The following is a 22,206-nucleotide window of genomic DNA, read 5'->3' as shown; positions in this document are numbered from 1 at the left end:
GGATTATAGATGTGAGCCCCTGGTCCCTGGTTGGCCTAGGCTTAAAAAGAAAAAAGAAAAAAAGAAGAGGTGAAGGAGATGGAATAGAGCTTCAGTATGGAGACTTTTTTTTCCAGTCCAGTTTCAGAATGACAAGGGGTTTAACTAATGCAAACACTGCTAATAGGGTAGTAGAGATAAAGTTTCAGAGGAAGGACTTTCCCAGGACAATGATTTGAGTTCCAGGCTTGATAATACTTAATTGGAAATGCCTTCAGGCCAGCCATGTCGAGTATCTGTCAGGTTAGAGTTTCAGCTTGTAGAAACATATTTGTATCCATTAATGATGGCTGAGGCAATGGGAATAATAAAATATATGAAGGAATACTTGTTGAAATAAAAATAGAACTGAATATAAAGTCTTTAAAGAACATACACCCACACCCACATTAGCTTAGTGGGGTGCTGATAGCTCACACCTGTAATCCTAGCTACTCAGGAAGCTGAGATCTGAGGATCATGGTTCAAAGTCGGACCTGGCAGGAAGGTCTGTGAGACTCTTATCTCTGATAAACTAATCAAAAAAGCCAGAAATGGTGCTGTGGCTCAAGTGGTAGAATACTATCCTTGAGCATAAAGAGGCTCAAACCTGAGTTCAAACCTCAGGACCAGAAAAAAAATCCACTGAACAAATAAAACAATTAGCTTTTATTAAATATAAAAGAGGTAGTGATTTCACTGTTACAACTCTACGTATGTCATATTTAAGTCTTGAAGGAGGTAGTGAGAGAGAGAAGAGAAGTGGAACTGTGAAAGAATATTTGAAGTAACACAGGCAGAGCCCTTACCTGATTCTGATGATGACTTAGACATACGAAAGTGAAGTTGAAGAACAAACATTCATAATGTAGGTTCTACCTGTGTCCAGAGGCTTAGGTATTTGTGTGTGTGTGTGTGTGTGTTTTGGTGCTGGTCCTAGGGCTTGAACTCAGAGCCTGGGTACTTTCCCTGAGCTTTTCTGCTCAAGGTTAGCACTCTACCACTTGAGCCACACCTCTACTTAGAGCTTTTTTGATGGTGAATTGAAGATAAGAATCTTAAAGACTTTCCTGCCTGGCTTTGAAATGTGATCTTCAGATCTCAGCCTCCTGAGAAGCCAGATACCAGGGTCCAGCTAGGGTGTTGCTGGTTTTAAGGGCCCTCCTGGAATTTGAGTATGGGAGTTCTTTGAGAGAACATAGCTAAGTTATCTTACCCAGTAGTGATCTACCCAGAAGATGGGTAGAAATGAAATGCAGCCTTGAGGAAATCCAAATTTTCTTGGTCTTACTTGTTGCTTATAAGGCAAACCCTTAGATTTATAATATTACTATAAGTGGACCCATCCCTAAATATGAAAGTGGGTCTAACTTCTGAACCAGGAATAACCATTAAGGTATAAAATTTGGTATGGTTTCCCTTATTTGCAATAACTAGTATATATCTAGGACAAGCAGAAAAGGTCAAAAGCTATGTACATATGACCATATAAGATGATGTTAAGTGAGATGAACCCTAAGATAGGGACACAACTTGTTTTTTCTTTCTTGCTATTGTTTTTAATGTATTTATAATGTACTATGTGATTTTTTTTCATTTTTTTGGTATGTTCTTCCCCCACAGTATAACCCCAGTTTTCACTGTATTTAATTCTGGTGCCCTGCATCTTGTATATACATTTTTCTAATTTGGGGAGGGCAAGGGAAATAACAAAATGCATAAATAAGGATACAGGTTGATCCATTGTAACAATGAGATGTACAAGACACTATGTTGAAAATGAACTTTACAACTTCAGCAGGTGGGGGGGTGCTGAGGGGGAGAGCGGGAGGAGTTGGGGAGGTGGGAAGGGAAGGGATGGTAGGGGAAAAACAAAGGGAGAGGGGAGGAGGTAACGATGCTCGAAATGGACTCATTACCTTACTCATGTAACTGTAACCCCTCTGTACAGTATTTTTACAATAAAAAACATAAAAAAATGTATTCTGTATTGTCACGGCTATGCCTACTGGCAAAGCACAACGATCCTAGTTGGGAGACAGTACTGCTATCGGGACCTCATGCCACTCTGGTTATTTTTTTTTTGGGTCCGGTTGTGGGACCTGAACTCTGGGCCTGGGCGCTGTGCCTCAGCTCTTCAGCTCAAGGCTAGCACTCTACCACTTGAGCCACAGTGCCACTTCTGGCTTTTTTCTTTTTGCTTATGTGGTGCTGAGGAATCGAACCCAGGGCCTCATGCATGCAAGGCAAGCGCTCTACCACTGAGCCACCTTCCCAGCCCCCACTCTGGTTATTGAATTAAGTAACGCAGTGCCGAACCAGAACTTCCTAAGGCGACCTCCCCCCCCCTCCTCCTCTCCCTCCTCCTCCTCCTCCTCCTCCTCTTCCTCCTCTTCCTCCTCCTCCTCCTCCTTTAATATATGTCTTCTTTGATATATCTATGGTACCTTTCTGCTTTTCAGTCTCTTATTGGTTTGATTAGATTGAGCCAATTCACAAGAGGTTGAATACCTGTGGGCAAACTTAAGATGTCATAGCTTTAGAAGAGAATCAGGATTGTGGTGGTCTCAAGATGTAGCTTGAAGTTATCTTCATATCCTTTGTGCTTTACACCTCAGAAGGTTCCTGGTTAACCCATAAATGAAAGTTAGGTCCCTGTCACTGTATAACTGATCTTTCAAGGGTGGTTCTATGCTTTTTAGAAGTGTGCTGAGGAGGCTTCTTTTTTTTTTTTTTTTTTTTTTTTCTTTCTGGTGAAAGGGAGAAGCACATAGTCTCCCAGGAAACCAGAGCTTTGTTTCCTATGATTTTGCAACATGGTACCTGCAAAGCACCCAAATAAAAGCACCACCTTCACCTGTTGCAACAATGAGAAGTACAAAATGTCATGTCAAAACCAGCTTTACAATGTCGGTGTGGGGGGGGGGGGGAGGGGGTATAATTGGGTGGGGGGAGGGGGGTAAAATTGGGTGGGGGGAGGGGGGAGGCGGGGAAGGGAAGTGAAGGGTAAACAAAGGAGGAGGCTGCAATGCTTGGTAAGAAATGTATGCCTTATCCTGCCCATGTAATTGTAGCCCCCCTGTACAGTATGTTCTCAAATAAAATAAAATACAATTAAAAAAAAATAAAATAAAATGTGAGAAAAAAAAAAAAAAGCACCACCTTCAGTTCTCAGAGTCCTACTTTTATAGTCCTTTGTCTGTTTTGTGAATTAAAAGACTTTTACAACTCCCTTTTGACCTAAATGTGTAAACTGTTGTACGTTGTTAATAGCTTTTTTGTTTTGTTTTGTTTTGCACTTCCTAAAAGCATGAGGTAAATGTAATTAGCCCCCAATATCCAAATCCCCATTGGGAAAAATCTCAAGAAGCAATACATTTGAAAACCCTTTTTAAAGTCTCCAAAATCCTTACATCTCAACAAAATTATTTAGATCTCTCTAAATTGTCCTTGAATCTGGCAGTCTGAATGGGGGAAGTGTGAGGCAGTCCTTGGGCTGAGTCAGATACTTGTGCTCAAGGTTGGGAATCCAAGAAGCCTATTGGACAGGTCTGTCATAGCTGTGTTTTAAGATCACCACTCATGTCTGCCATATGGAGCCAGACCTCTGGCTCTCACAGCTGCACCAGTTTGGCCTTGTGTAATCTCCCCTGATGCTTGATGATAATCACTAAGTAGAATGCCTGGTACAGATGGGCTCCCATGCTTCAGCGCACAGCCCCTCTGGGTGCGAGTAATGTGTAGCAGAGTGATGTGGGCACGTAAGTGGGTGGAAATTTTCTAATGTGTCACAATAATAACAATGCCGAATCCTATTGCTGCTCAGCTTCCCCTAGAACGCCAGCCCACGCAGCAGCCTACTTGGTTCACAGTCCTATGTGAATGCTAGACAATTAGCAGCTGATAATGAAAAATGCCATGGGAACCAGTGGGAAAATAATACCTTCCTCCAAGGATATAATGAAATGAAATTAGCACAGACAGTAAAACAATTTATGGTGTCTTTCTTTCTTTTTTTTTTTTTTGTAATTAAAAAGAACCAGTAAATACTTCTAGTAGAGAAATCTGAGAATCGATTAGAATCTCATCTGTTTAAGAAAAGGGTTTTATTCAGAATTTAACTCTAGAGGAACTTCTTAAGAAGAAACTTCTAAGGCATCAGGATAGGTAAAAGGTGCCCATTGTATTTGAATAATACAACAGTTATGTTCAGTTGTTGTTATTAAGTGGCTATTGTGTAGTCTGGACTTTAGAAAAAGATGCTAACACTAGATAATTGACTTTATTGTTAGAGTTGTACATTTTTGCTCTTCACTGAAAAGAAATGGATTGGCATTCTCAACAAATAAGGTGAACTTGTATCTTCATGGACAGATAACCTGAATACAAAGAATAGTATTCTGCTGTCAGACACTAGTAGGGCACATCTGTAATCCTATCTACTCAGGAGGCAGACATCTGAGGATCAAGGTTCAAAATCAGCCCAGGCAGACAAATCTTAGAGACTTTTGTCTCCAATTAATGAGTTAAAAAATCTGGAAGTGGAGGTATGGCCTTGAGCAAAAAAGCTAAGCAGGATTGTGAGGTTTTAAGATCAAGTCCCAGTCCTTACAGCATTACTCGTTTGTGCAAGGACTGGGACTTGATCTTAAAACCTCACTGTCTGTGGAATTTGGGATTTCAAGGTCCTTTAATTTTACAATTTCTAGATGTTCCATTTCCTGTCTAAGAAAGTTGGATACATAGCATACATACTACTTTGGGGGTAATGTTAAAATTTATGAGTTTCATAATAATCATTAGAAATGTTTAATTGCCTTGATGCTAGGAACTTTTTTTTTTTTTTTTAAAGGGCATTGGATTAGTGAGAAACAATTCTGGTAAAATATCAGTTTCAGTGTGTGGGCAGTCTTCTGTGCATTCAAAATAAAGAAATTATAAACAAATCAGAATTATATTTCACTCCAAATGTTCTTCCCATGTGTTTGTTTTGGACAGTAGGAGAAAGTTGGAAATCTTATTTTTTTTCTAAGATACTTTATAGGTCTGAAGTAGAATTGTCTGAATCTCATTTACAAAAATGTTCTTTTTTGGGCTGGGAAGGTGGCTCAGTGGTAGAGCGCTTGACTTGCATGTCTGAGGCCCTGGGTTTGATTCCTTCGCACCACATAAGCAAAAAGAAAAAAGCTGGAAGTGGTGCTGTGGCTCAAGTGGTAGAGTGCTAGCCTTGAGCTGAAGAGCTGAGGGACAGCACCCAGGCCCAGAGTTCAGGCCCCACGACTGGACCCAAAAAAAAATTCTTTTAAAAAATTTTATTTTCTTATAAAGATACTGTACAGAGAAGTTACAGTTACATCAATAAGGTAATTAGTACAATACTTGTTAAGCATTGTTACCCCCTCCTTTGTTTTTCTCCCACTATCCTTCCTTCCTCTAACTCCCCTACTCCCCTCGCCAAAGTTGTAAGGTTCATTTCCAACATAGTGTCCTGTGAGTCTCATTGTTGCAATGGGGCATCCTGTAACCCAGTTTCAGCATTTTGTTATTCCCTTTCCCTCCTCAAATCAGATAAATGTTATATACAAGATGCAGGGTACCAAAATCAAATACAGTGACAACAGGAATATACCATAGGAGGAAGAACATACAAAAAAACAAAGAAAAAAATCACATAGTACATTAAAAAGAACAACAAAAAAGAAAAACCTCTTGTGTCCATATCTTGGGGTTCATTTCACTTAACATCATCTTATATGGTCATATATACATAGCTATTGAGCTTTTCCGCTTATCTGATAAGATAATCCCAGACATTTACCAATTATTGCAAATAAGGGAAACCATGGGACCTATATTTCTTTGGGTCTGGCTTACTTCACTTAGTATGATTTTTTTCCCAAGTTTTCCCATTTCCTAACAAATGGGGCAGAGTCATTCTTTCTGATGGAAGCATAGAATTCTATTGTGTGTGTGTGTGTGTGTGTGTGTGTGTGTGTGTGTGTGTGTGTGTGTGTGTGTGTGTGTGTGTGTGTGTGTGTGTGTGTGTGTGTGTATCACATTTTCTTGATTCATTCATCTACTGAAGGGTATTTGGGTTGGTTCCATAGCTTAACTATTGTGAGTAATGCTGCAATAAACAGTTGTGCTGGTAGCTTTAATATGGCCTTATTTGTGATCATTGGGGTAAATGCCCAGAAGTGGGATTGCTGGGTCATAGGGAGCTCTATGTGTAGTCTTTTGAGGCACCTCCATACTTCTTTCCAGAGTGGTTGAACAATTTATACTCCCACCAACAGTGCAGTAGTGCTCCCCTTTGGCCACATCCCCTCCAGCATCTGTTGTTATTAGATTTCTTGATTATAGCCATTCTAACTGGGGTGGGGTGGAATCTCAATGTTGTTTTGATTTGCATTTCTTTTATGGCCAGAGAAGTTGAGTAATTCTTCATATGTCTATTGGCCATTCTTATTTCCTCTTCAGAGAAGTCTCTCTTTAAGTCTTTAGCCTACTTATTAATGGGGAGGTTGTTTCTTTGAGGATTTGTTTTTGGAGGTTTTATTTTTTTCAGTTCTAAGTAGATTTTAGATATGAGGCCCTTCCTAGTCTGTTGTATAGCTAGTGGAGATTTTTAATCTGTGGGCTTTCTATTAATCTTATGAGCTATGTCCTTTGCCATGCAGAAGCTCTACAGTTTAATGCAATAATATTCTTTTAAAATTGCAAATTAAATTGCCTCATTGATTCAACAACAATCCCACAAAAACATATGAATTATATATTTCTGATGTTTCAACATGACATGCTTTAGTCATATGGTCCCAATTTTATCACACAATTATATTAAGGTTAGTAGTGTTCAAATGTTAATGAGAACTGATTAAATTTGACCTTTTCATTTTTTATTCCTGCATATTAATTGTATGATGTGAGGGGTTTCATTGAGATATTTCCCATATATGCATGTAGATGTCATGTGCTTTGATAATATCCATACCTTTTATTCTTTTGTTATATCCCTTCCCCATTTCTTTAAAAAATCTTGCCAAAATTTAAATGATAGGTTTTATTATTAACTTTCCATAATGCATACAATGTACTTTCATCCTATTTCTCCTGCCTGCCAACCTCTTTTCCCTCTGCCACTTGCTAGTAGAGTTCTTCTTTCCTGTTCTTTCTTTTCTTTAGGTCTCAGTTCCAGATGTGTGAGAAAACATGGTTTTTGTTTTCTTGAGTTTGGCTTATTTCACTTAACTTGATCTCCAGTTTCATCTATTTTTCTGCAAGTGACATAGTTTTATTCTTTCTCATGACTGTATAATACTTAACAGATACTCACATTTCCTTTAACCATTCATTTGGTCATTAGGTACCTAGGCTGATTCCATCATTTGACTATTGTGAATAGTGCTGCTGTAAACACTGATGTGCTGGTACCTGTTGTATGCAGGCTTACTTTATGTCAGGTATATGTCTATAATATATAACAGGTATAATAAGATTACATGGTAGTTTTTTTTTTTAAAGAAACTCCATACTACATTCCATAAATAATTCCACAGTGACTGTACTAGTTTACAGGGCACTAGCAATACACAAAGACTTCCTCCCCCCACATCTTTGCCAACATTTTGTTGTTTGTTTTCTTGATGATTGCCATTCTAACTGGGGTGAGATAGAATCTCAGTGTCATTTTGATTTGAATTTTCTTTATGACAGCATATTGAACATGTCTTCATGTGTATGAATTCACGGTTCTTCTTTTTGGATTTATTTGTTCAACTCATTTATTAATTAAATATTTGTTCTTTGAGTTTAATTTTTTTGAGCTCTTTATATATACTGGTTATTAAATCCCTTGATGGATGAAGAGCTGTCAAAGATTTTCTCCCATTCTGTCAGCTGTCCCTTTATTTTGGTAACTGTCTCATTTGATGTTTAGTAGCTTTTTAATCTGATGAAATCTTCTTTGTCAATTCTTGCTCTATATCCTGAGGTATTTTCTCATTCAGAAAGTTGTTGCTTATGACTATATATTTCTCCTATATTTTCCTGTGGTAGTTTAAAAGTTTTCTGTCTTACATTGAAATTTTGATCCATTTTTAATTGTTTTGTACAGGGCTAATTAATTGTCTTTTTTTTAAAAGGACATAAAGTGGTCAAGGCCTACACATTGAGTTTGTACAAAGCTACAGGAACACCCCATTAAAAACCCAACAATCCATAAACATTGTCTATGGCTTTATGATCTGGCAAAATCACCTAATTCCTCTTGGTTCTTTTTCTATATTCCTCACCATCTGGGAAGATGTAGAATATTCAGGGAGAGTGGAAAATAGCTGAAGTATCCAGGGAAACTCAGATGAGTGAATAAAATCTCAAGGCCTCAAAGATTCCTTCTGTGAGTCCAATGGTGCATTGATGCTATATCCACCAGTGTTATTTTTAAGCCAATACTTAAGACAGTTAAGGGAAAGACAATAAAGCTTGTGGATAATTCTTGGCTTCTAAAGTGTGTGTGTGTGTGTGTGTGTGTGTGTGTGTGTGTGTGTAGGCATATGTGTATGTGAATGCTAAGAATTTACATTTAAACATGTATAGCAGATAGGTAGCCTACTTAATTTTCAGAAGAAGATGGACACATTTCAACACACACATATATTGCTATATTAAAGATAGCACCCCATGACTATACTCCCCCCTGAAATGCTGTATTCTCAAGTGTTTTGAGAAATGATTGGTTGCTAGTGACTCCATATGTTGCTATGTTTTATTTTGGAACATGTTAAAATCGCACTTAGGTTTCATTAAACTACTTTCCTGTTTTTTGAAAGGTCTATTTTTTACTTCCAAAGGATTTGTTTGAATATGTACTCAACATATCCTTCTTAGCCATTACTAGGAAGAAAATTTAATGGTAACTACCCATTTTCCTTATTTTATGTATTTTGAATATTTCATAGTTGTAGAAAATTTTAGGAAAATCAGTATGGCTATTGAGATTATAAAAACCCCATAAGTTAGAATAGTGACAAAACAATATACTTCCCTAAGTATCAAAGATGCTCTTTTCTATTTTTTTAGTTGTAGACACATCATAGAAGAAGAAATTAAAGCTTTCGTACATTAATTTTAAGTAGTTTGCTTAACTTTTTACATGGTTTTGTAAACAACTAATGCATGAGTGAATGTAATCGTACAGACATTTTGGACTTGTGTCTCGAAGAAGTAGGCAAAGATAGAAACTCATTGATGTTATAAAACTTTTTTTTTTTTTTTTTTTTTGGGTCCGGTCGTGGGGCCTGAACTCTGGGCCTGGGCACTGTCCCTCAGCTCTTCAGCTCAAGGCTAGCACTCTACCACTTGAGCCACAGCGCCACTTCCGGCTTTTTTCTTTTTGCTTATGTGGTGCTGAGGAATCGAACCCAGGGCCTCAGGCATGCAAGGCAAGCGCTCTACCACTGAGCCACCTTCTCAGCCCATCTAAAACTATTGTTCTGGGCATTTTGGAGATCTTTATTGTAGCGTACACCAAAACTTCACTCAACATGGTTTCTCTTTCTCTGGCTGTCCACAGTAATATCCTGTGTTGTTGATAGCATTCAACTAACACTGAGCTGGAGCCAGCCGCTGCTTCCTTTGTCCTGCCAGATTCTGAGCTCTAGAGTCTCAACTGTGATTGCTGCTCAAGTTGCCTTTGAACATATCTTCTTGTTCTGAAAAGGTTTTTTGATAGTCAGGGCTATAGCTTGTTCTGGGGCCTAGTGAGTCTAGGCTTCAGTCCATGTGGGTGGTAGGAACTGTGTATCCAGTTCACCTTCACTCTGACCTTTTTCACTGTCTTTTCTGAGAGACTCCTGGAAGAGGCTCTCAGGAGCTTAGGCTCAAGTCAGGGATTTCTGCATGAATGTGCTTGAAACCATTAGACAGGGGATGAACAAAATTGAGGTTAGGTCATGGACAAGAGGACTTTGGATAGTCAGAAATTAGGGGGATATATAACTATTAGAATTTTAGACTCCACCCATTTTTTGGCGTGCCAATCGTGGGGCTTATACTTAGCCTGGGCTTGTCCTTGAGGTTTTTTTTTTTTTTTTGCTTAAGGCTAGCTCTCTGCCACTTGAGCCACAGCTCTACTTCCAGCTTTTTTGGTGGTTTATTGGAGGTAAGAGTCTCACAGATTTTTCCTGTGTAGGCTGGCTTTGAACCATGATCCTTAGATCTCGTGAGTAGCTATAATGACAGGGTGAGCTACCAGTGCCAGGCTTTTTTCACATTTTAGTTTCTTCACCCTTTCTGGAGTGGTGCTGGGGAAATTTCTACCTGAGGTATTATCATTTCAATGTTAATTGTTTCTATTGGCACTGCTCAGTTAATTTTGGTGTCCCTCCTTATAATATTGTTAAATAATTCTTCAGCCTTCTCTCATCTTGTTTGTAATCTTTGTGATGAGTCAGATGATTGCAATTGATTAGTCTTTTTTTTCCCCCCTGTTGTTTCAGCCCCCTTTAACAACAGTGGGATGAAATTCATGAGCTTGCAGCCAGCCTGTTGTGGCATGCAGATGCTTTTGTATTTGTCACTGTACGCTCTGCTTTCTTCTTGAGCTCTTGCTTGAGAATCAACAGATGGAGCCATGCAGTGGCATGTCAGAGCTACGCGGAATTCTCAGGAAGTTTTCCACATGAACTGTGTGACCGAACTTCACTGCCATCTGATTTCCAATTTAGTAATGACTAGAATAATTAGATGAGTTACTCTGCAGATGGCACTGGAGTTGGATGACATATGTGTCCCTGTCATCTGTGGCAGATGATATGTGTAATGCTTGCTCTTCACTATAGTATTTATATATGTGCAATGCAAAATGCCTTTGGAGTTTTGCTATCAAAGCCTCTTGTTTGGGCCCAAATGCAGTTTGAGACCTGCTTTAGCTTCTTGATTGAACTCTTGGCAGGGTGACAGGTTAATTGCAGCACTGTAAGCCTCCTGACCTACAGTACTTAAACTTCACTTTTTGTTTTCAATGGATTGAACACAGGGGTTTTCACTCTCGCATGGGCATTCTGCTCAAAGCTGACACTCTTCCGCTTGAACCACATCTCCACTTCTGGCTTTTGTCTGATAATTAGAGTTAGGAGTCTCATGGACTTTCCTTTTCTGGGCTGATTTGAAACTGTGATTCTTAGATCTCAGCCTCCTGAATAGGCAGGATTACAGGGGTGAGCCACCAGCGCCTGGCTTTTATCTTTATTCTTTTTTCTTTTTGCCAGTCCTGGGTCTTAACTCTGGGCATGGGTGCTGTCCTCCTAAGCTCCTTTTGCTGAAGGCTAGCACTCTATCCTTGAGCTACAAAACCACTTCTGGCTTTTTTCTGTACCCTTTTCGCTGGGTGCCAGTGGCTCATGCTTGTAATCTTAGCTACTCAGGAGGCTGAGATCTGTGGATCATGGTTTAAAGTCAGCCTGGGCAGAAAAGTCTGTGAGACTCTTTCCTACAATAAATTGCTTAAAAATTTTCCAGAAGTGGAACTATGGCTCAAGTGGTAGGATACCAGTCTTGAGCAAAAAAGCTCAGGGACAGTGTCTAGGTCCTGAGTTAAAGACCTAGGACTAATACCAAAAGAAAAAAAACTATATCCTTTTAATAATGTTTTCAGGTTCATTGGTGTTGCAGCATGCAGTTAATTTTTTCATTATCATTGTCATAGGTTTTAAAAAAGAAAAAGAACCTACTCTATTAAGTGGTATACAAAATCTATAGATAGGTATTGTATACAACTGTGTGGGCTTGGTGACCCTCTATGGGCCTATGACATGATCAAGCCATCAGTATTATCAGTAACATACACAGATCTGTCACCTCGACACATTTCACCCTGCTCCTACACTTTATAGAAGATCTATCCTCTTAGTAAATGTTTATGTAATGTAATATTGTCAATCATAGGTGCTATATTGTATGAGTTTTCTTTAGTTAAGCGTTTGTTGTTGTTGTTGTTGTTGTTGTTGTTTTTTATCATTTTAGAGAAACAAAACCAGTCTTGTTAATTTAAAAAAACGGATTTCCTATTTTCTTTAGCGTTTATTTTTGGCCTAATCTGTATTACTACTTTTCTTTTTTCCAGTCCTGGGGCTTGAACTCAGGGCCTGGGTTCTGTCCCTGAGCTTTTATGATCAAGGCTAATGCTTTATCACTTGAGCCACAACTCCAGTTCTGGCTTTTTTCATGCATAACTGGAGATAAGAGTTTCACAGGGACTTTTCTGCTTGGGCTGGCTTCTAATTGCGATCCTCAGATCTTAGCTTCCTGAGTCCTAGGACCGCAGGAGTGAGTTATGGCACCTAGCTGGTTTTATATCTTAGGGGGTAAAAAATAGTTTTTAAAATTGGGATTTAAAAATATGTAAGCATTTATTTCCACAAACTTTTCTGTGAATTTTGCCTTTTCTGTATTCCATACATTTTAACATGCTACATTTTTATTTTGTTTGTATCAAGCAAAGTATTTCCTAATTTCCTTTTGATAGTATATTCTTTGACACACTAGTTGTTTAAGAGTGTGTTAGTTGCCAGGTGCTTGTGAATTTACCTGTTTTCTTTCTATTATTGAATTCTTATGCCATTCCATTACAACCAGAGAATGTATTTTGTAATGGGTTGAGTCTTCTTAAGTTTGCTTAGATGCTTTTTGTGACTTAGCAGGTTATACCCACTGAAGGATTGTTTGTGTGCACTCAAAAGAGTTTTCTGCTGTTGATGGGAGGAATGTTCTGTAAATATATCTGTGACATCCATTTCACCTACTGTGCTGTTTAGTTCAGCTATTTCCTCATTGAATTTCTGTCTGGATGATCTATCTACTCTAGAGACTGGGATATTGAAGTCCTGGATTTTTATTATATTGTTACCTATTTCTCACTTTAGAACTGTCTATGTTTGCTTTATGTTTAGGTACTTTGATGTTGAGTACATACGTATTTATAATTGTTTTATATTTCTGTGGAATTCACTCTTCTATCATTTCATAAGACCTTTATCTCTTGTAACTGTTATTTGCATCTCAAAAGTCCCTTTTTGTCTGTCATGAGTATAACCATCCTTTTTTTCTCTTTTGAATTATCTTTATCTACACATTTGCTTTCAGTCTATATCCTTAAATCTAAGATCAGCCTTTTGTATCTGATTTAGTATTTTTTCCCCTCTTTACAACTAAGTCATTGTGTCTTCAGTATATCTTCTAGGATTTCTGGTTTTTTTTCTAATGATTTTCCCTCCTCTCTTCTTCCTTCCCTCCTTCCTTCCTTTCCTCTCTCCCTCCCTTCCTCTCTCCCTCCCCTTTTCCCCCTTCTCTCTCCTTCCTTATCTTCTTTTGTACTGGGGGTTGAATAGATTCTTGTACGTACTAGGCAAGTGCTCTACCACTGAGCTAAAATCCCTAATCCTTGGTTTACTGAGACAAGGTTGCACTGTGTAGTTCCAGACTGGCCTTGAACTTGTGATCTTCCTGTCCCAGCCTCCTGTGTGCTAAAATGATAGGCATGTACAACCATAGCTGTCCATATTGGCCTTCTTTGCAATGACTGTTTTGATTTCTTTATCAAGTAGTTCGTGGATCTCCATTTTCTTAGGGCTGGATTCAGGTATGGTGCTAGTTTCCTTTTGTGGTTTCATGGTTGTCATATGTTTTGTTTTCCTTGTACCCTTGTAGTGGTACCTGTACATTTCTAGTCTGTAAAGATGAGTTTCTGAAGGCAAACATTATCTCTTCCTGGATTCCTAGACTTATAGAACTTTTTTTTTTTTTCTGGGACTGAGATTGAGTGAGACTGGAGCTGGGTGATGGGCCACTTCTGGTTCTGCACTTGGGTCTACAGTAGGCAGAACTGTCACTGGGATTCTTATGGGTGCGTCTCCTGAATGTCCACTGGGTAAATGAGACTTCCTCTGGAATCATAAAAAGCAGGACTGGGTCAAGTTCATGTGAGGATGGAGCTACCAGTAAAAGGGACTGAATTCAACACCAACACAGATTGAGCACAAGTGCAGTATTTCATTCCATAGTTGGCCACTCCCAGAGAGCTTAAAGCTCTGGGAAGAGGGCGATGGGAGTGCTGAGGAACGCGGTTACTCCTGTCTGAGGACTCTCAGTGGCCAAGTGTCACACAGATTACATTCCATCTGCTGCCTCATTTAATCTTTATTGTTATAGAGAAAGAAATCAGTATTTATTGTCTGCTTTCAGAGTTTAGGATACTGAAGTACAGAGAGCTTCACTTAGTTTGCCCGAAGCCATCCAGAATAAATGGTAGAACATGATTTCAACCTTGGCAGGAACTGCTATACCCATGCCTGGAGCTACTACTATCATGAACTGTCTCAGAAGGGAGAGAACATACAGTAGTCAGTATGTGCATCTTTTTGATGCATATACTGGGGTGGGCCTTATACTCATTAGGCTAGTGCTCTACCACTTGAACACTGCCTCCAGCTCTGTTATATACTGTTTACTTTTGGGATAGGGTTTGCTTCCTGCATGAATATGTCTGAGCCTTGATCTACCTGTTTGAGGCTTCCTGGCTTTACTGAGATTACAGATGTATTCCACTGTGCCCAGCTTCTCTCTCATGGAGATAGAGTCCGGAGGACCTCTCTGCCTTAGTGGCCTAGAAACACTGTCCTCCCAATCTTAGTCTCCTATGTACCTTAGGGTGACAGGTAACCCCACTGCTCCCAGCTCTGTGATGAGATGGGACCGCAAATACGGTTTTGCATGTGCTGGCCATGGACTGCGATCTTCCCATTCATAGCCTCTAAAGTAGCTAGAACTGTAGACATGAATCATCAGCGCCCAGCTATGCATTCTTTTTTTCATGATACATATTGGATTTGATAGCACACACTGTTACCATCTTGCTGAATCTGACAATCTTCTCTTGCCTGCCATTTTCCTTTTTCTTTCTCTTATTCTCATAATTTATTTGTAGGTACTCTTATGTATTCCCTAACAATTTGTACATATTTATTTATACATTAGTTTAATACCATATTCTACTTCAGGCATTTAAAACATTTTAAAAGTATTTTTTATTGTTAAGGTCGTGTACAGAGGGGTTATAGTTACATAAGTAATGTAATGAGTATATTTCTTGTCAACCTTGTTACCCCTTCCCTCAGTTTTCTCCTATATTCCCTCCCCTCAATGACCCCCCCAAGGTGTACAGATTGTTTCCAACATAGTGTCTTGTGTATATCACTTTTGCATTAGTTCCCACCTTGTTCTTTGTCTCACCATTCTGTTGTTCACCTTCCCTTCCCTTCTCTAGTTCAAATAAACATATATACAATACCAGGGTACCAAAATCAAATACAGTGACAACAGGGGATATAGCATAGGGGGAAGAACATACAAAAGAAACAAGAAATCACATAGTACCTTAAAAACAAAAACAAAAACCTCTTGTGTCCATGTCTTGGAGTTCATTTTGCTTAGTATCATCTTATATGGTCATATGTACATAGCTATTGAGCTTTTCTGCTCATCTGCTAAGATTATGCTGGACATTATTGCAATTAAGGGGTACCATGTGACGAATGTTTCTTTGGGTCTGGCTTATTTCACTTAATATGATTTTTTCCCCCAAGTCTTAACATTTCCTAACAAATGGGGCAGTGCCATTCTTTCTGATGGGAGCATAGAATTCCAATATGTGTGTGTGTGTGTGTGTGTGTGTGTGTGTGTGTGTGTGTGTGTGTGTGTGTGTGTATGGTGTGTATGTGGTGTGTGTATGTGGTATGTGTGTATGGTATGTGTGTGTGTATGTGTGTACCACATTTTCTTGATCCATGCATCTACTGAGGGGCATCTGGGTTGGTTCCATACCTTAGCTATGGTGAATAATGCTGCGATAAACATAGTTGTGTTGATAGCTTTAGTATCGCTTTGTTTGTGGTCATTTGTGTAAATGCCCAGAAGTAGTATTGATGGATCATAAGGGAGCTCTATGTGTAGTCTTTTGAGGAACCTCCATACTTCTTTCCAGAGTGGTTGAACAAGTTTACACTCCCACCAACAGTGCAGTAGGGTTCCCTTTTGGCCACTCTCCTCCAACATTTTTAGATTTCTTGATAGCCATTCTAACTGGGGTGAGGTAAAATCTCAACTGTTATTTTGATTTGCATTGTTTTAAATTTTTTATTTTATTGTAAAGATCTGTACAGAGGGGTTACAGTTACATGAGTAAGACAATGATTTGCATTTCTTTTATGGCCAGAGAAGAGCATTTCTTCATGAGTCTGTTGGCCATTCTTATTTCTTATTCAGAGAAGTGTCTTTTTAAGTCTTTAGCCCACTTAATAATGGGGAGGGTGTTTCTTTGAGGATTTTTTTTGGGGGGATTTAATTTTTTGAGTTCTAGGTATATCTTAGATATGAGGCCCTTGATTCGATGAGATGTTATTTATGTATTTCATTTATTTTTTTAAGACTTGGAATGGCTTGTTTTATGCTTTCTTTATCTGGATGTTAAAATGAAGTGAATATTATGCCTTCATATTAAGACTTTATATTATTCAAACTACATATTAAATCTTCCCAAGGATTAAAACTTCATTTGGGGCACTCATTTTCATAAGCTTTACATATACTTCATTCTCAGGAATCTCTGTTATTGACACTTGTTCTTTAATTGATCCTTTTGTACATACTAACTTCTGTATTTCTTTACTGAATGTTATCTTGGCTCACATGTCTCTTACAATAGAATTCTTTGGATTTCCCTGCCACATGGGTTTATAATGAATCTGAATACCAAGAACTATCATAAGGTACATGGGGCAGTATTTAAATCTCAAGGATTTTTTTTTTTTTGATGAGGCAGTGGAGGAGAAGATGGAATTTTACCTTCCAAAATCTAAAATGTCAGGAATAAAAATTGTAAATGCACCACCATATCTGCCCCAAATACCTATCATTATAATTAATCACAGCAAAGATTCTGAATAACACTTGCCATTTGTTAGAACCAAAAGTTGGGCCAGTTTAATTGTGCTGATATTGTTTCCTCTGTGCTCTCTTACCAGTCACTCCTGAAGCGATTGGCTTCTTGTCTGCTGTTGGGGTCTTTGTTGTTCTTCTGGCTGTCCTCTTTCTCTTCATCAACAAGAAACTGAGTGTGGAAACCATAGGAGGCCTTCCATGTCTGGAGCTACGAGGGAAAAGAAAGCACTCTAAAGACAAGACTGGAAGCCACATGGGGCTGGGTAAGCATTATGCTTCATCATCTGAGCTTAGCAACTTGTGGTGGTTTGGGTCAAGGAATGGATGCCACTGTTTCCAGGATGGGCCCCAGTAAGATCTCACATGTGAGCTGTGCAGTAGCTGCTGTGGTGGACATGATGAATGGACATTACAAAAGGATGCATTAGCTTTGTGAAAGTATTGCACATTCTAGGGTTTGAAGAACAGATGTGAAAAGGCTAAGCACCACTTTCTAGCCTCTTAGTTCTTTAGATTTCTAGGTTGGTTTTTCTCAAAGGAAAAAAAATTGCACTTCAGTTGAGAGGAGCCCTCTGGTATTTTACCCTCATGATGTTGGAACAGGGTTGACATTTTACTTCTTAGATCATTTTTTTGAGATTGCTCTGGGTTCTCCCACTTGTAGGACCATAATCCCCTTTCCAAAGGGATGTTTTTAATCTTTAAGCCCAGTGATTATTATATGCCATTTACTCTTTTATTTTGAATTTGAATGGAAGAAAAAAAAATAACAATTATGCTCTAAAGGACACAGCTTGCATTTAGCTGCAGTGTTGCACTTAGAGGTGCAGAAAGTACTGGTTATTGTCAGACAGAAGCTCTGCACTGGAAGACAGGTCTGTTATCTTACATAGAACATCCTTGCCCATTTCTAGCTGTCTCATTCCTACTCACCTCTTTCATATTCCATAGATGGCCAAGGAGCCATCTTGCATTCTCTTTAGAACAAGGCCAAGGATGTGAGAATGCTCTCCAGTCCATGTTCTCAGTGAGCCTGGATAAAGTATATTTGGACCATTGATATACAGGTCTTAGAGCTACAGATAATTCCATTTTTGCCAGGTTGTTAAAAAGGGCATACTTCAGAATTTATAGCCTGGTGATTGTCTATAATGATTCACATTAGGTCATTTCAAAACGTAATACCTTAAAACCATTAATATTAATGTTCCAACATTTTGATATCCAGGAAATTAGGAGTGATTTACTTGGTGGTTCTTCATCAGGGACCTCATGAAGTTGCAGTTAGAATATGAGCTGGTGGGGAGGGGGCAGCTACTGTCACCTAAAGGCTAGTTGTGGATGGAAAAGCCACTTCCAAGATGGTGAAAGATCCCAGCCCTCCCCATGGCACCCTAACCCTCCATAGAGATCTTTGAAATCTTCATGACATGGTAGCTGGCTTCTCTCTAGTAAGACATCCACGGAGAGCAGGGAGGAGCCACAACTCTCTTGATAAACTAATTTGGAAAGTCATACACTGTTGTTTTTGTCGCATTGTGGTCATTTACTGAATACGTTCAAGGGGATATGGATTTGATTCTACTCTTTGAGGGGAAGAGCAGTATTAAAGAGTATAGGCATTCATTACTTGTAGATTTATAGACACATTCTAGTTACCACAAATGAGGGAAACTATGCAGCCTATGTTTCCTTGGGTCTGGCTTACTTCACTTAATATAATTTTTTCTAAGTCTTTCCATTTCCTTACAAATGGTACAATATTATTTTTTCTGATGGACGAGTAGAATTCCATTGTATATATACACCACATTTTTCTTGATCCATTCATCCACTGAGGGACATCGAGGTTGATTCCATATCTTGGCTATGGTAAACAATAAGCAATAAACATGGTTGTACTGGTAGCTTTAGTGTGGCTTGGTTTGCAGTTCATTGGATACATGCCCAGGAGTGGAATTGCTAGGTCATAGGGAAGGCTTATACTTAGTCTTTTGAGGAACTGCTATACTGCTTTTCAGAGTGGTTAAACAAGTTTACATTCTACCAATAGTATAATAAGGTTCCTTTTTGGTCACATCTCCACCAGAATTTGTTGTTAGTTTTCCTGATAATGGCCATTCTGAGTAGAGTGAGGTGGAATCTCAATGTTGTTTTGATGACTAAAATAAATAAATGACACTGGGACATGATAAATTATATAGGAACCTACTCATTCAGAGGCCAAAGGAGGTTATGCATAGGAGTGGTGGACAAAAGCTCCATAGCTTATGGACCGATGACCACATAAAATAATATTCTATGAAATGAACTCCAAAAAAAGGAAACAAGAGACATTCTTTAGTTGCCATTGTTGCTATTTTTGTTTTCTTTTCTTTTTATCTTGTTTGTAAGTTTGTATTCGGGAGGGTAAGTGAGGTACATAAAAGGTGGAACAGGATGAACAAATACAACAGTGATACTCACTAGACACTATGTGGAAAATGAACTGGATATCTTATGGGTAGGGACCAGAGGGGAAGACTTGGAGAGAACAATGGAAGGGGAGACATGGTTCAAAATGAATTGTACTGATTGTACCTGATTCATATAATTGTAACCTCTCTGTATATCAACTATACAATAACAATAAAAAAGTGTAGGAACATATTTTACAGTCACTACAGGTGGTAATGATTATAAATTGCAAATTGGATAATTGGACATTGTTCCTGTTGCCTTACTTTTTTTTTTTGAAATTCACTTGGGCATTGAACTTGTATTTTACATAAAATTTTTCATATAAAATCAGAGTTATGAATAGTATAGCCACTACCATCCCAGCTGAGGTAGAAACTAGAATTTTAAACCCCAGACTTATTCTCCAGATCCTCCCACTTACCCCAACACAAAAGATTAAAAAAAGAGTGATGGTGAAAGGCAGAGAAAAAGAGTGATTGTGTGGCATTAAAGCCACGGGAAGAGGTGAAGGAAGCTTTTCAGGCCATTTTCAGCCATCTTTAAGGTACAGACACGAGCTTTTGGCTTAAATAGAAAAAGAATGGGGTGAGGGGGGAGAAAAGAATCCATAATTATTCAACAGCCCTGGTTATAGCTGGGGTTCACTATTTCAGTCTTTGTTTAGGGTAGTGTTCTGCACGTGCAGTTTTCTAGAGAAGTTATCCCTGTCATTGTACCTGATCAGGATAAGAAAATCATAGGCAAAAAAAAAAAAAAAAGTCATAGGCACCTGGCATGTGGTCCATTTCTTCTTTGGGGGAAGGATTTTGTTTTTCAATCCTTCCTTATAAACACACTATCAATCAGTCCCATCCTTCTAGTTTCCAAAGTGTTTGTAAAGTGTGAAGAGAATGGCTTAGCACAAAGAACACAGATAAAAATGGAGGCAGGAATGCCACACTTTCTTCTTGGTGTTAGGATGAGCAGACTTCTTGGACATGGTGGATATAGGATTATAGTCTGCTTTCTTGCTTTTAGACCTGATTGCACTTCATTATGTGGCTTTGATGGTTAGGGAATCATTCTAAACTTCAGTGGTTTCCATCTGCACACTAGTGGCAGGGTTGATCTAGATTAAGTGAATTGATTTTATAAAGAGGCTAGTATTGTGTCTGTGGGGCAAAGGCCTTTAACTATACTTGTAGCATCATTAACCCCACACATTATTAATACAATGAATTCATTACTTAAATTAGCAGATTAAAGTGGGTGATGAGTACAAAGAACCAAAGTGGGAGCTATTTAAAATATTTCCTTTTTGTCTTGTTTGACATGTTATTTGAGTATTTTAAAGACAATTATGAATTATACTTGCAAATAAGTTGAGGTTGGAAGATGATGTTGAAACAATAACTATAAAGCATTAACCAGAAGCTGCTAGTTTTTTTTTTAAAGCACTGAAAAATAAATACGTATCTCAAACTCAGAGTGGGAGGGGGGGTCATATGAAGAGAGATTTGCAAATAATTATTCAGGAGAATCTACAAATTATAATGTCTAAAAAAGCAAACACCTTCATTTTGATGTCTCTCTCTTTAAAGACTTAATTATTGTGGATCAAAAGCTTTTGAAAAACAGGATTCCACTCCACATTTTATTGAACCATTGATATTTGCCATAATTAAAATCCTTGGAGCAATGGTGCTCTATGAAGTTGAGCTGTCCATGTATTTTGACAAATGTAAAAGAAAGGATAGTGGCAGCCTGGTGCTGTATCAGAAGAGTGGTGTTTTGCCACTAATTGGCCATGATATTTTGGGAAACTTACCTCACCTCTCTAGGCCTTAAGTCTTCATTTGCAAATTGATGAGTCTGGACTAGTTTTTCCTGATTCTCATTCTGGGATCCTGTTTGACTGTAGGGTTACCATAGCAACTACTTCTCTAGCTCTATGAATGGAAGAGATCTAATAAAAATGATTAAAAATCAAATGGACCATCTTGCTCTTAAAACTGAACCCCATGAAATCTCCATTTCTGTAGATTATATAAGGCTATCAGCAACCTAATTAATCATTATCATCTCTTTGAGGTTTTTGTGGTTTAAAATAAATCATTTTAGCATACTTGGTAATGTCAGAGGCAAGAGTAACTTTATTTTCTGAATCTACTGTGAGAAATAAGTTCCTTGACAAATAGACCTTACTTTTCTTTAAGCTATGCATTTTTCAAAGTTCAAAGGACTTATACATTCTATTTGAAATTAGGTGAGGGGGAAAATAAGATGAAATGATATTCTCCTAATAACAGGAGCTAATAATGATAATTGGCAGGTAACATTTATTTAGTACTTACTATTGCAACATACCTACTAAATGTCTATATGAAGTATTTGATTTATTTAAGGTTAGCATTGATCTGGGAATGCTTGCTTTGGGGGAAGAGAGAATACCACTTGGAACAAAGATGCTTTTGTTCCACTTTCAGATAAAAAATTCATTAAAAAAATTTCCACAGTGAGATAGCTTTTAAAGAAGGAGGAGGAGGAGGAGGAATAAGAGAATGAGGAAAGGAAGGGAAGGGAAGAGAAAGAAAAAGAAAGGAAAGAATGAAAACAGATTGGGTTTTGTTTCATCTGTTTTTCCCAAAGCATTCTTTGTATATAAAAGGCAAAATTTAAACATTGGAGCAAAGAACCAACCAACCTTCCTTCCTTCTGGTGGTTAATGAGAGATAAGAATTTAGTAGACTTTCC

The 22,206-nt window shown here is 38.3% G+C and overlaps 1 protein-coding gene across 5 annotated transcripts in view; it reads left to right on the top strand.

Annotated features, from left to right (window-relative positions):
• Positions 1-22,206, top strand: part of Syt16 (synaptotagmin 16) — a 224,587-nt gene that overhangs the window by 86,471 nt on the left and 115,910 nt on the right. For 3 of the 5 annotated variants that reach the window (XM_070032147.1, XM_070032156.1, XM_070032165.1), the window contains one exon: positions 17,097-17,276. In XM_070032147.1, the coding sequence (XP_069888248.1) occupies positions 17,097-17,276 (180 nt within the window). Of the gene's footprint in view, positions 1-17,096; positions 17,277-22,206 lie in introns of those variants that run through there. The other 2 variants (XM_070032140.1, XM_070032130.1) reach the window with 1 other exon arrangement.

The sequence above is a fragment of the Dipodomys merriami genome, unplaced genomic scaffold, assembly GCF_024711535.1.
Source record: "Dipodomys merriami isolate MVZ:Mamm:240054 unplaced genomic scaffold, mDipMer1.0.p SCAF_1, whole genome shotgun sequence".
Lineage (NCBI taxonomy): Eukaryota > Metazoa > Chordata > Mammalia > Rodentia > Heteromyidae > Dipodomys > Dipodomys merriami.
The sequence above is the reverse complement of the archived record's forward strand: the minus strand, read 5'-3'. Positions and strand labels throughout refer to the sequence as shown.